This window comes from Caenorhabditis remanei, chromosome IV (assembly GCF_010183535.1).
Source record: "Caenorhabditis remanei strain PX506 chromosome IV, whole genome shotgun sequence".
Classification (NCBI taxonomy): Eukaryota; Metazoa; Nematoda; class Chromadorea; order Rhabditida; family Rhabditidae; genus Caenorhabditis; species Caenorhabditis remanei.
The window spans coordinates 19,688,520-19,700,624 of record NC_071331.1 but is presented as its reverse complement, the minus strand read 5'-3'; the positions used below and the strand labels follow the sequence as shown (position 1 = coordinate 19,700,624).

The 12,105-nt window shown below is 35.1% G+C and overlaps 4 protein-coding genes across 4 annotated transcripts; 2 read left to right on the top strand and 2 right to left on the bottom strand.

Annotated features, from left to right (window-relative positions):
* Nucleotides 1-10: 10 nt before the first annotated feature.
* Nucleotides 11-2,318, bottom strand: GCK72_015287 (uncharacterized protein; the record flags this gene model as incomplete). Its single annotated transcript, XM_003089858.2, has 3 exons — nucleotides 11-848; nucleotides 2,074-2,201; nucleotides 2,253-2,318. The coding sequence occupies 3 exons, from the start codon at nucleotides 2,316-2,318 to the stop codon at nucleotides 11-13; spliced, it is 1,032 nt and encodes a 343-aa protein (XP_003089906.2).
* Nucleotides 2,319-6,695: 4,377 nt separating this feature from the next.
* On the top strand, nucleotides 6,696-6,965 carry GCK72_015286 (uncharacterized protein; the record flags this gene model as incomplete). The annotated part of the gene is made up of 2 exons (XM_003089618.2): nucleotides 6,696-6,798; nucleotides 6,850-6,965. 2 exons carry the CDS (start codon nucleotides 6,696-6,698, stop codon nucleotides 6,963-6,965), a joined length of 219 nt encoding a protein of 72 aa, XP_003089666.2.
* Nucleotides 6,966-8,655: 1,690 nt separating this feature from the next.
* Nucleotides 8,656-8,913, top strand: GCK72_015285 (uncharacterized protein; the record flags this gene model as incomplete). The annotated part of the gene is made up of 2 exons (XM_003089616.2): nucleotides 8,656-8,758; nucleotides 8,810-8,913. The coding sequence occupies 2 exons, from the start codon at nucleotides 8,656-8,658 to the stop codon at nucleotides 8,911-8,913; spliced, it is 207 nt and encodes a 68-aa protein (XP_003089664.2).
* Nucleotides 8,914-10,449: 1,536 nt separating this feature from the next.
* Nucleotides 10,450-10,706, bottom strand: GCK72_015284 (uncharacterized protein; the record flags this gene model as incomplete). The annotated part of the gene is made up of 2 exons (XM_003089619.1): nucleotides 10,450-10,553; nucleotides 10,604-10,706. 2 exons carry the CDS (start codon nucleotides 10,704-10,706, stop codon nucleotides 10,450-10,452), a joined length of 207 nt encoding a protein of 68 aa, XP_003089667.1.
* Between the last annotated feature and the right edge of the window lie 1,399 nt (nucleotides 10,707-12,105).

Sequence of the window (12,105 nt, the reverse complement as noted above, 5' to 3'; positions counted from 1 at the left end):
ATGCATCGAATCACCACTGCGACATCAGCCGAATCGTCTCATTCAATTCCTCAATCTGTCCTCTCAACATCTTTTTCTCATCATCATCCTCCTTTTTCTTCTTCTCCTCTTGATCCCCCAAAATCATCGCAATCTGCTCATTAGCGTACTCCAACTCGTAGACCTTCCGGTTGTACTCAGCTTTAGAGACGCAAGAGGAATCTTCTGTAGCCGTGGGATCAGTTGGAAAATCTTGACCTTTCTCTGCAGAGAGTATAGCTTCATGCTCCAATTTCTGAATAGTCTTCTTCGCCTCCTTGATTTTTTCAACCAGTTGAGTGTTTTGCTTGACGAGACTGCTTGGTTTCTGGATTTTCAGCTTCAAATCAAGCACATCAAGTTGCAAATTCACAATCTCCTTATCTTTCTCTCTCAACTTTTCATCACGGTTCTCAATTTCTTGGTAGAGATCTAACTGCTTCATGTAGTAAGAGAGTTCATCGAATTTCACTTGAATTTTTGATCTACACACTGTGAGATTCCGTCTTCTCTCCTCACTCAACTCCCCCTTGAGCTCTTCAATCTTCCCCTTTAATTCCTTATTCTCCTGCTTTAACTCCTTCATTTTAGCTCCGTCATAAGCGATGAAATCCACATTTTTTGCTTTTTCCAACAGTTCAATTGCCTCCAGATAATAAGTTTCATTTTCCACATTCCGCATCTCAAGATTCTCGATCTTTTCTTGATTCTCACGAATTTCGTTTCGATATTCTTGTGCTTCAAATTCCAGATCAAACACTCTGTTTTTCAGTGATTGGATTTTGTCGTTGAGTACTTCGAATTCGTCTTGGTGGCAGTTGATGGCGGATCTGGAAGAATAGTGGGATGAGTTGTGTGGATTTACAGAGGTACTGGTGTAGATTTACGGGAGTTTTGATGTAAATTTACGAGAGTATATAGATGTCGAATCGAAGCTAAATTTGAGCGCAGTTATACTAAAATTGCTTGAAACAGTTAGTATTTTTTGTTTGCTAACATAATTTTCAAATTAACCAATTCAAGAATTATTCATAAAACTGCAACAGTGGTTTTGAAAGTTTTTTTCCCGTTACAAACCGTATTCTTTTCTTTTAAATTTTGCCATAAGTTGAACTAAAGGTCGAAAACCAAAAACTTATGTATTTTTGAAACAGAAACGTTGAAGTCAATTTTCGCCATTTCATTGTGTTTTCTCCAAACTTAGTGTTTTAAAACTACTAAAAAATGGAAAATTGTGTTTGAAACACTAAACATTGGTAAAATTTTTCAATTATAGTCAAATGATACAAACTTATCAAATAGTCACAAGAATTACTGTTTCACGTAAATCGAAACATTTTATTTGTAGTTAAGAAATACGGTCATTTACTAACGTAACAAAAATTATCAAATGTGAAAGAGTTTGGTTAAAACAAAAATTTTTCGAATCCAATCGGACTTTTATGGCTACTGGTTTGATTAGAAACAGTTAGTATTGAAACTTCAGATTATTCAAATTTCAAAAAAGCATACTGCTTGAAACAGTACGGTTTTTATTTTATTTTTCAACCGAAAAAGACCCAAAAATAAAATTTCTTAAAAAATAAGAGAAAAATTCTAATTTCAAGAATCTCGATTGAAATTAGGACGTTTTTTTTTCTTGAATTTCTGACTACAGGAAGATATTCAGTACCGTTGTTCTCAAGCTTGTCAGGCTTATCAACGTTGACTGAAACAGTAACTGTTCATACAATTTCTGGTTGCACTGGTCTATTGTGTGTACGTCTATTTAAATAATGGTGTCAAAACGTGGTTCCAAAACTTATACACTTATTCAAACAGCTTGAAACAGTAATTGTTTGTTAGTTTTTGATAACAACATCCGAAGAATGCTCAACTCGTGCTCAACTATTTTTTTTATGTTTTGCTTGAAACAGTAATTTTTTCAGGCGAAATTTATGTTCAACAAATAGTATCGGGACCTTTGATATGTGTGTGTCGAAATGCACATAGTCGATATTTTTAGCTTGAAACAGTAACTTTTTCTTCACATTTTCACTCGAAACTTATACTCACTGCAACTTCTGCATCTGCTCTTTCTCATCCTTTTCTCCAGTCCCTGTTTCATTCTCAAATTGACCAGATAGCTCCGTATTACCGATTTTTTGGGAGTCACCGATGGTGGCGATTGTCGGCGTCAGGATCTAAAAATGAAGAGGTATGTTTTAATTAGATACGGGGAAAATGAATCTTACATTTGAAAATTCCGAGAGAAGCTCATCTTCAGAGCTGCTGCTGACTTGTTGGAGAGGTTGCGACATTTCTGAAATGAAAATTGAAGTTTTAGGGAGTGAAATTACAGAATATAGTGAAAAAAATGGCAAAAATGCGCAAAATCAATAGGATTCTTATGCATCGACAAAAAGTGGTGGTCCTTCCCGCCAACTGAGAAATGGTGTGGGAGGAAGAGAGACGCAGAGAAAAGGGTCCGCACACCTTTTTCGCGCACACAGTGTGCACGTAACGGACCGTTTTTTGTGTAATGAGGAGGAGGAAGGGTCGGATTGTGAATAATTGGCAGAATATCGATCTGGGAGAAGGGACGTTGTGACGGTCCTGTTCGTAGGTACACAGAGGGGATCGCAGAGGAAAATTGCACGAATCTTATGCAAAAAGTGGCAAGAAACTCGGAAAAATCACATTTTTAAATGGAAAACAGAGTATTCTCAAACTGGAAATTGTTTAATTTTGAATCGGGATTGTGTCTATCTGTGTGTCTACATGTTCAGATATCCAAAAGAGAAATCATTTTCACCATTCTCCAATTAATACGAACATTGAACTAATAAATGTATTAATTTTTAAAAGTAGCATACACGAACTATGGAACTTGAAATATGCTTTTCTATAGTATAGTGTGAATTCTGAACAGTAAATAAAAAAATAGTTTTGAAGTTTTGAATTTTTCTCACTATTTCACAACTTGATGAACAATTAAAGTGATGATTTCTGTTTCATCCGTTTTGTGCAATAACTTGTATAATTATACATTGACGCGCATTCACGATTCGATATTTTTTACTTTTACAAGTACAGCAATAATTGATAGAGAGTTTCAAGGTATAGTCTTGGAACAGTAAAAAAAATTCACAGTTTCAAAGTTTCATGAATGTGAGAACACTAAATTGTTCAACTCATTCCTGATGCCATAGTAGTGTCAATAGTCACGTCCTTTCTCTTTTCTTTTTCCTGACTCCGCCCACTGCACACTATACATAGCAAGCGGCGGAACCCGTGAGATGTCGGAACACACGACAGCACTACACCCTCCTCGCGACGACTCATAAACTTACCTGGCTGGGGGTATTCTGTGATCATCAAGACAGAATCCCCATGGCGAGGCCTTTCCATTGCACTTTTGGAAGGGCTGACCTGTGTGGCAGTCTCGAGTTGAGATTCGCCAACAGCTCAATTTTTGCGTAACGGGGCTGCGTACGCGCGGCCCTGGAAAGTAATTCTAGATGTTGTTGAGGAACAACTGTAGTTTTGATGGAGATTTACATTTATTTTGTGAATTCTGAAGTATTTGTGTATAATTTTTCTTCATTTTTGGTGATTGCAGAAACTAGTAGAATATCATTTTTAGGTCAACATTCTTTATGTTCTTTTTTGATTTGGGTTCGATGGAGAAACATCATACATCTGTATTTCTTTCTGAATAAGTTTTTGTGTTATGGAGTATCTATAGATAATTTTTTGGCTCCGGGACATTTTACAGCCAGACGTTTCGCAGCCATGAGCTCCACGACTCCGTACCAAAATGACTCGCATAAACAGTATTTTATTGAATCAGTAAATTTGTAATAAGAATGCCAGTATCTAATTGGAAACATACTACAATCAATTCAACATCTGAAATGATTCTGCTGAAACAGTAAATTTATGACTAATATAAATTTTTTTGTGAATTATTGTCATTCCTTTTTTCATTCCTCCTTTCCGGTGATCGCAGAAATTAGTAGAATATCATTTTTTGGGTTTAGGTCAACGCTTTTTTTTGTTTAATGGAGTATCTATAGATAACTTTTTGGCTCCGAAATTTGAACTAACAAAGCATTTAAACTTTATGAAGTCATGCTCCGGCTTTTCTCAACAGTTTTTCATAGCTAAAAATTTTTTGAAACAATGAAAAAAGGTGGAACTATGAGAAATATTGTTTTTTTTTCAAATCTGTAAAATATGCAAATTTTACTGATTGAACCAGTAGCCTCAACGTTTTTCGCATTTTTCGATACAGCAAAAATTATTAACTGTTTCAAATATTATTGAACCTCCTTCTAGTACAGAACATACATTTTTACTAATATGATTATTTTAGTGTTTCAAAAAATTAACATATTTTTTGAGTTATTGTAGACTGTGATGCACAGTTGATTACACACCACTATCCGGTCGTTTCTTGATTTCCTTTTTAAAGTTTTCAGCCTCCCGGAGGTCTTGTAGCTCTTCCTCAAAATATTGATCTACTTAATTTTCTCACGATTACAGATACTGAGAACCTAGGTGCATTGATTTTCAATCAACACTAGGAAACATTTCACAGAGAAACATAGTAAAAAAATAGACTGGAAATTTCTTGACTATTTACTGTTTCAACATTTTTGTGAAATCTGAGTTTACAATAATAAATTAGTTCCAATTGTTCTCTTAATTTAAAATGACGCTCATATTTGCAGGATTAAAAGTTTGAAAAATATTGATTCAAGTTTTTGATAAAACAGAAACTTTTCATTTTTGATTTTCTTTTCAAAACGTGTTGATACTGCTTCAAATTAAAAACATCTAATCGAATGAAATAATGAAAGCAATTATTTACGCCTACAACGCCTACACATCAGTGCAAGAATAAAATCTGATTAAAGCCAGGAAAACTGTTTGTTCCTGAGTATTACTGCTCCAAAATTTTTTAATAGTGGTTTTCTGATATCAAATAACCAATACCAGTGTATGAGCCTTTCTAGGGTGGGCACTCCTCGATGAGAACAGGGAAATAACATGAGATATTCAGGTTTCTTATATTGATAGACTTAAAAAACTGGGCCTCCGGGACGAGGAGATATAACACAATGACTTTATTAGTATGACAATGATTGTTCAAGTGTTGCGAAAAAAATAGATTTAAAATTTCATCGAAAAATTGCAGAAGCTTATGTGCCAACCTGAAAGAAGCTTGAAATTGAATGTATTCTTACCATAATATTTTTCAAGATAGGAATAACTTTTTTGTTTTTCAAAAAGACTATAAAAAATTTGCTAGTGGAGCTAACAAGGTCAGACGTTATATTCTTTTGATGCTTTAGACCAGATTAAAGTCAGTAACTAGTATTTTTCATAGTCAATGTGAAACAGGCGCATAATGTTTTTGAAAATCGTTCTCAAAATATTTATCGATTTGTATCCTGACTATTGAACTTTTCAGTTTTTTAAATACAATGGAAGCGGGAGTAAACATAGTTTTGAAATTTACTGTTTCAGGTTTTGGATGAAACAGAAAACTGTGCGGTTCAGTTTATTGTAAGATTTGAGCAAACAAAAAAATCAATTCCATGTATTTTGTGTTATGAAACGTGCATACAACAAAAATAATTGAATGTTAATTTAAGACTTATCCTTTCGAAGTGTATTTGAAACAGAAAACGACAGCTGCTACATTTTGATGCCAATTTGGGAATACTTGAGAGTACCAATTTTTACTGTTTCCGGCGTATGTTAAAACATAAATTCATACTGTAAAAAACAATAACAAAATCCATGACGATAGAACAAAGTAGTTTACAGTTTTCTCGCTTTTTCAATGTTTGCAAAGTTTAATTTTTAATAATACATTACAGAACAATCCATTATTATAGAAAAGTTTACTGTCTCCTCAAAGTTTTCTTGAAACAGTAAATTTTATTGAGACTGTATCAAATAGAGAATAAACAAATATTTAGAACTACAGATTTATCTTGAAAAAGTATAAGTAAACCAAGTAAAAGCTGGATTCTGAAACGGCTAGAAACAAACAAAAAATCTGAAATAATTTGTTTTTAATAATAATTTTAATACTTCGAAAGCGTTATCAACCAATCAGAAAACTTATGATATTGAACACACTGCGAAACAGTAAACTTTTAAAGAAAATTCAAAGAAAATAGCCGGTTATATAAAAAAAACGTTTGATGTCCCGAATAAGAACCACCCGAAATAGAACCAGTGCTAATCAAAATCGATTAAAAAATGACTAAGCGTCATATTAAAACTGTTTGTTATAGAATTGATTTTTCTAAATAATTCATACCAGTTCTAACCCGTTTGGTTTTAATGCGATATTATTTCAAACAGAGTTACAGTATATTGCAGAAACAGGACTTTAATTGCAATCTGTCAGTTTTCCTTATCATTCTGATCATTGAAATATCGTTTTGATCTACGAACTAAACGTACCAACGTCACTGTCTGCCCCTTCTTTTCGGAGAACTTGAGAACGACGTCACCCATCAAACTAAACAGATCATGAGGGATATTCACCGAATTTTTGGAAATGATAACACGAGAAGAAGAAACGCAGACAGATTTTAGATTCCTGAACTGATAAGAAAAAGAGAATATAAGTACCCGTGGACGAGGAGAAACAACAAATCCATCTAATTCTAAAAATGTCTCTTCTCCACAAAATCTTCGTCTTCCTCGGACTCGTTGCCATTGTTTCTGCTCAATTGGGACTCGGACTCGGAGCAGGACCTATTGGGGCGAATGCTAGTGAGTTACTGTATTATATATGCATACAATGTTACATAGATATATTTCCAGATGTTGGTGGATATGGTAACGGATACGGTAACCAAGGATACGGTGGCCAAGGAGTCTATGGAAACGGAGGAGTCGGAGTCCAACCAGGAGGAGTTGTCGGAGGACTTCTCGGATAATAATCTGGAATTTTATGTGAATGTATAAATTAAATTCTGTAATAAATTTATTCCAACAACATATGGCAAAGAACCAGTGCCAGGAAATCCACAGGAATTTATATTGTTTTTCGAAACAGTGAACTCTATATTTCATTATTTTTAAATTACCGTAAAAACTGTATTTGAGGTGCATGCAACTCTATTGTTCAACGGGTCCGTCGGAGTGCAACTCTATTAGAGGGGCAGTTCAAATTGAGGGTGCACCTCTATTTTTCGTCGACGAATTCGGTATGCGTTGGAAAGCCGGTTAAAAAGCACATATGTACCAAATGCTTGAATATTCTAGTGTCATACGAGTCATGCGAGGCGTAAACAAAAACAGCTCCAGCTGTTAAGTGCAACATCTGAGGAGAGAGAGATAAGAGATAGAAAAAGAAGAGGCACCAATCAGTCTTGCCTCCGGCAAGCCACCTGGCTGGTCGCAGAGAGAACACCTCCTCTGCTCAGCCTTTTCGACATTCTTTCTTTTACTTTTCTGTTATTTTACTTTTATACTTAGCCCCCGAACGAACGATAACATAATTATGTAACATTTATCCCTTAGCTAGACCCATTATATATGTCCACTTTTACTAACCGTTATAAATAAATTCCATTATTCTAAATGTGTACTGTTGTGAATGTATGAAAAAAGAAACTGCCTCCTAGACCCCACCAGAGGTCTAGGCCGCAGTAAAAACAGACTGGAAGACATGACCCAACCAAGGGACATGTAACACTAGAGAAGTATGAAACAGAAACATTTATTATAACTGAAATAGTTGGCGTGTAGTTATAGCTTCTGAACAATTTTCCTGTTTCACTTTTTATGTATTAAAATTTGCTACAAAAGCAAGAAAATATTTCCAGATTCCAATAATCTACAAACCTTCAACAAGAAATGAAACATTGCAATAAAAAGTTAATGTTTCAAACAATTAGCAAAAATGATGTATTTTGCTTGAAAACCAGTACTTCCGTAACCGCACTTATTTAAAACGACAAAACATCAATGTGAGACTTATTCCGAACACGCCTATTTATTTGGGAATCACCAAAATTTTGAGACTATCAAAATGCAAGATAACTTTTTTAACAGAAATATAAATGAATGTGTGAAACAGTATAGCAATTCAGGAAGAATATGAGTTTTAGTAAAAAAATTCTCCTATAAAGACGAACCATCGAAATCTCAAAAACTTACAATATTTTTGCGTTTACTAGAAACGGTATATTTTAATAAATGTATCACTTTTTTAAAATGATTTAGATTGTCTAACTTTGGATTTTTCTCGAAGACTGAAACCTACAGAAATTGTTCTCCAGAAATCAGAAAACAATATGATTTGTAGAGTCTAGTCTATCCTATTAATGTTTCTGATCATTGGGACACCATTTCTGACTTTCAAACTGTGAAACAAACAGTGTCTGACGTTTTCTTTTCGGAGAACTTGGAGACGCCATCAGTTTTGAACCAGATAATGTTTGTCCTTATTGTCGAACTCAACTGATCATGCGGTTCCTTGAATCCTTGTGGTCAGCGAATGTTTTGGAAAGATAATGAGAGTAGAAGAGACGCAGACAGAGTCAGATTCCTAAGCTGATCAAGAAAAGAGAATATAAGCACTCGTAGACGAGAAGAGACAACAAAACCGTCTAACAACTCAAAATGTCGCTTCTCCACAAAATCTTTGTCTTCCTCGGACTCGTTGCCATTGTTTCTGCTCAATTAGGACTTGGACTCGGAGCAGGACCTGTTGGGGCTAATGCTAGTGAGTTACTGTATCAGGTCTAGATAATACGACTTCCTTGATGAATTTCAGATCTTGGTGGATACGGTAACCAAGGATACGGTGGACAAGGAGTCTATGGAAATGGAGGAGTTGGAGTCCAACCAGGAGGAGTTGTCGGAGGACTTCTTGGATAATAACTCAGGAATTTGATTAATGTATACTTACTGTAAATGCTGATAATAAATATTTGATATTAAATGGTTTTCTCCTAATGAATATGAGTGTCTTTGAACATCTTTACAAAATAGTTAGAAACGGGCACTTCATTTTTAATAACTAAAACCTGAAAAATTCAATACTCATTTTTTCCATGAAACAGCACAAAATTTGTGTATTTATTTCTGATTAAACACCACGTACTATGTAGTGACTAAAATAATTTTTAGATCGAGATTGTTTTGGAAACTTTTTAAAGCATTTTTTTAAACAAGAATGGGAATAAAAAGTTTATAAATATTCATCAATTTTTATATTCATAAAACTTCCTGTTTGGCGTTTGATCTCTTAAACAACTTTTATTCTGTTTCAGTCACTTCTGGTAATTTATAATATTAGTTGCTAAACAATCTTTCTGAGTATCATTGCTGAGATCTAAAACTTCTCAAAGTAACATAATATGTATTCAGACATATTACAATATCAGGCCATATCAATCTCTCCATCTCCTATTATCCGTTCATTCGCTGACCACAAGGATTCAAGGAATCACATGATCAGTTGAGTTCGACAATAAGGACAAACAGTATCTGGTTCAAAACTGATGACGTCTCCAAGTTCTCCGAAAAGAAGACGTCAGACACTGTTTGTTTCATAGTTTGAAGGTCAGAAATGGTATCCCAATGATCAGAAACACTTGATAGGAGAGACTAGACTGTACAAATCATATTGTTTTCTGATTTCTGCAGAAAAAAACGTAGATTGTCTGCAGTTTAGATCACTGTGAGGCATAACTTGCTGTGAATAATAATAATAATAGTTTTCTTGCTGTTTCACTAAACAAATAAGTTCTAAAAACTGTAAAAGTTGATATTCTCATTTTGTTACACCCATCTTGACACAATTATTTTTTTCTGTTTTAATAGTTAGTGTTCACCTGGAAGTCGCTTTACAATTCACTTGATTTAACATCAGAGCATCTAATAAAAACACAATTATTCATTAAGAAGTCTTTCGATGTTTTCTCTCTACTATGGGAAATAAGAAATGGACAGAAAGAATTACATAAATGAAGAAATTTTCTGTTTCAAAAATAAACATTTGCAGAACATTGTATGGCGATCCGGTTCGCGAAGTTTCTTCAATTGAATTAGCTTAAGCGAAGGTTTGGCCTAGTGGCTAACGACCCCTGTTTTTGAATTTGAGACTCCCGAGTTCGAACTTTTTTGTTGCAAAACTTTTTTGTTTTCGGGTAGGGTGGGCACGGGCGGGCGAGGGCCGCCCGCAGAAACGCCCGTCCGGATGGAAAGCCTAAAATTATTATATTTTTATCTGTTTCGAAGGATTATGTAAAGCGTAGAGTTTTTCTGTCTAACAATACGCTAACAATAATACCAGACATAGGTCTTTTCTATGGTGTTATTAGAACGGAACGCATTCATGTAAGATGTATATTTAAAATGAAACTATATGAGTATTTACAGTAAGTATACATTAATCAAATTCCTGAGTTATTATCCAAGAAGTCCTCCGACAACTCCTCCTGGTTGAACTCCAACTCCTCCGTTTCCATAGACTCCTTGTCCACCGTATCCTTGGTTACCGTATCCACCAAGATCTGAAATTCACCAAGGTAACATTATATTCATACCAAATAGAGTAACTCACTAGCATTAGCTCCAACAGGTCCTGCTCCGAGTCCAAGTCCCAATTGAGCAGAAACAATGGCAACGAGTCCGAGGAAGACAAAGATTTTGTGGAGAAGCGACATTTTGAGTTGTTAGACGGTTTTGTTGTCTCTTCTCGTCTACGAGTGCTTATATTCTCTTTTCTTGATCCGTCTAGGAATCTGAATCTGTCTGCGTCTCTTCTACTCTCATTATCTTTCCAAAACATTCGCTGACCACAAGGATTCAAGGAACCGCATGATCAGTTGAGTTCGACAATAAGGACAAACATTATCTGGTTCAAAACTGATGACGTCTCCAAGTTCTCCGAAAAGAAGACGTCAGACACTGTTTGTTTCATAGTTTGAGGGTCAGAAATGGTATCCCAATGATCAGAAACATTGATACGAGAGACTAGACTGTACAAATCACATTGTGATTTCTTCTGTATATTGGAAAATGTGTGTTCCAACACCTAAGTTTGAAAGACCCGCTGTTTTCAAATGTCTGAAACAGGAATAATACTTGATGTTCGTGATGTGCATAATGACTAAAAAACTACTGTTTCAAGACCAGAACAGATGACTTCCACGACACGATGTGCCTTGGTAGATTGTTAGCTCTGTTTGTATCAATAGGGTTCATTTATTCTTTTTTAGTTCTGAATGTCAGTGGACTCAGTCTATGTACTGTGTAGTAAATGTAATATAACTAGCCGAATTTTTGTGAAATTCTTTTTCCTGAAATTCTAAAACAGTAATAATTATCGAAAATTGTTTATGCAAAATTGATTCACAATTTGACTCGAAAACTGAAATTTCAGGCAAAAAAAGTCTGCCATTTTCAAGTTTTAGTGTGTTCTCAAAGGATCTGTGCAAATCTTTTTTTCAGTTTCAGATACTTTTCATCTGAACTTTTTTGAAATAATTATTCATTTCAAACATCACAGAGCGCCTCAAATTTTATAGGTACATCTATTTTGAGCATACTCCCTTCAAAGTAGTATAATTAGTCGATAAACCTACTTAAATATAAATCTCACGGAATTCTATGCCTCTGATACAATACTGGCCGGCTTAGAGTTCATTATTTTAATATTAGATCCGAATTTGCCCTGGGGAAACCCTAATCTGTTTGCACTACTACATTTATAATGACGTGGTATTTGACCTCAATTTCTCTCCCTACAGACACTCAATTAGCACCTTCCACGTCATCCATTTACGCGCGCAGAAATTTCCTTACTGACTTAGTGATCCCTCCTGCTCACACTCACAACCACCCTCATTCATCCCCTGACACCTCTCGGAGATGCCTATTGGGCTCTCCTATCCTGGTCTACGATGTGTATTGGAGCATTTGGATGCGGTTAAGCGGCAAGCCACCTTCAAGACCTTCAAAATGTAACTAACTTATTCTAGAATTCGCATCACGTCCCGCAGTGCTGTGCTTCAACGAAGCGAAAAGACTCCTCTTCGATTGAACTATCTTCAAATATACAAA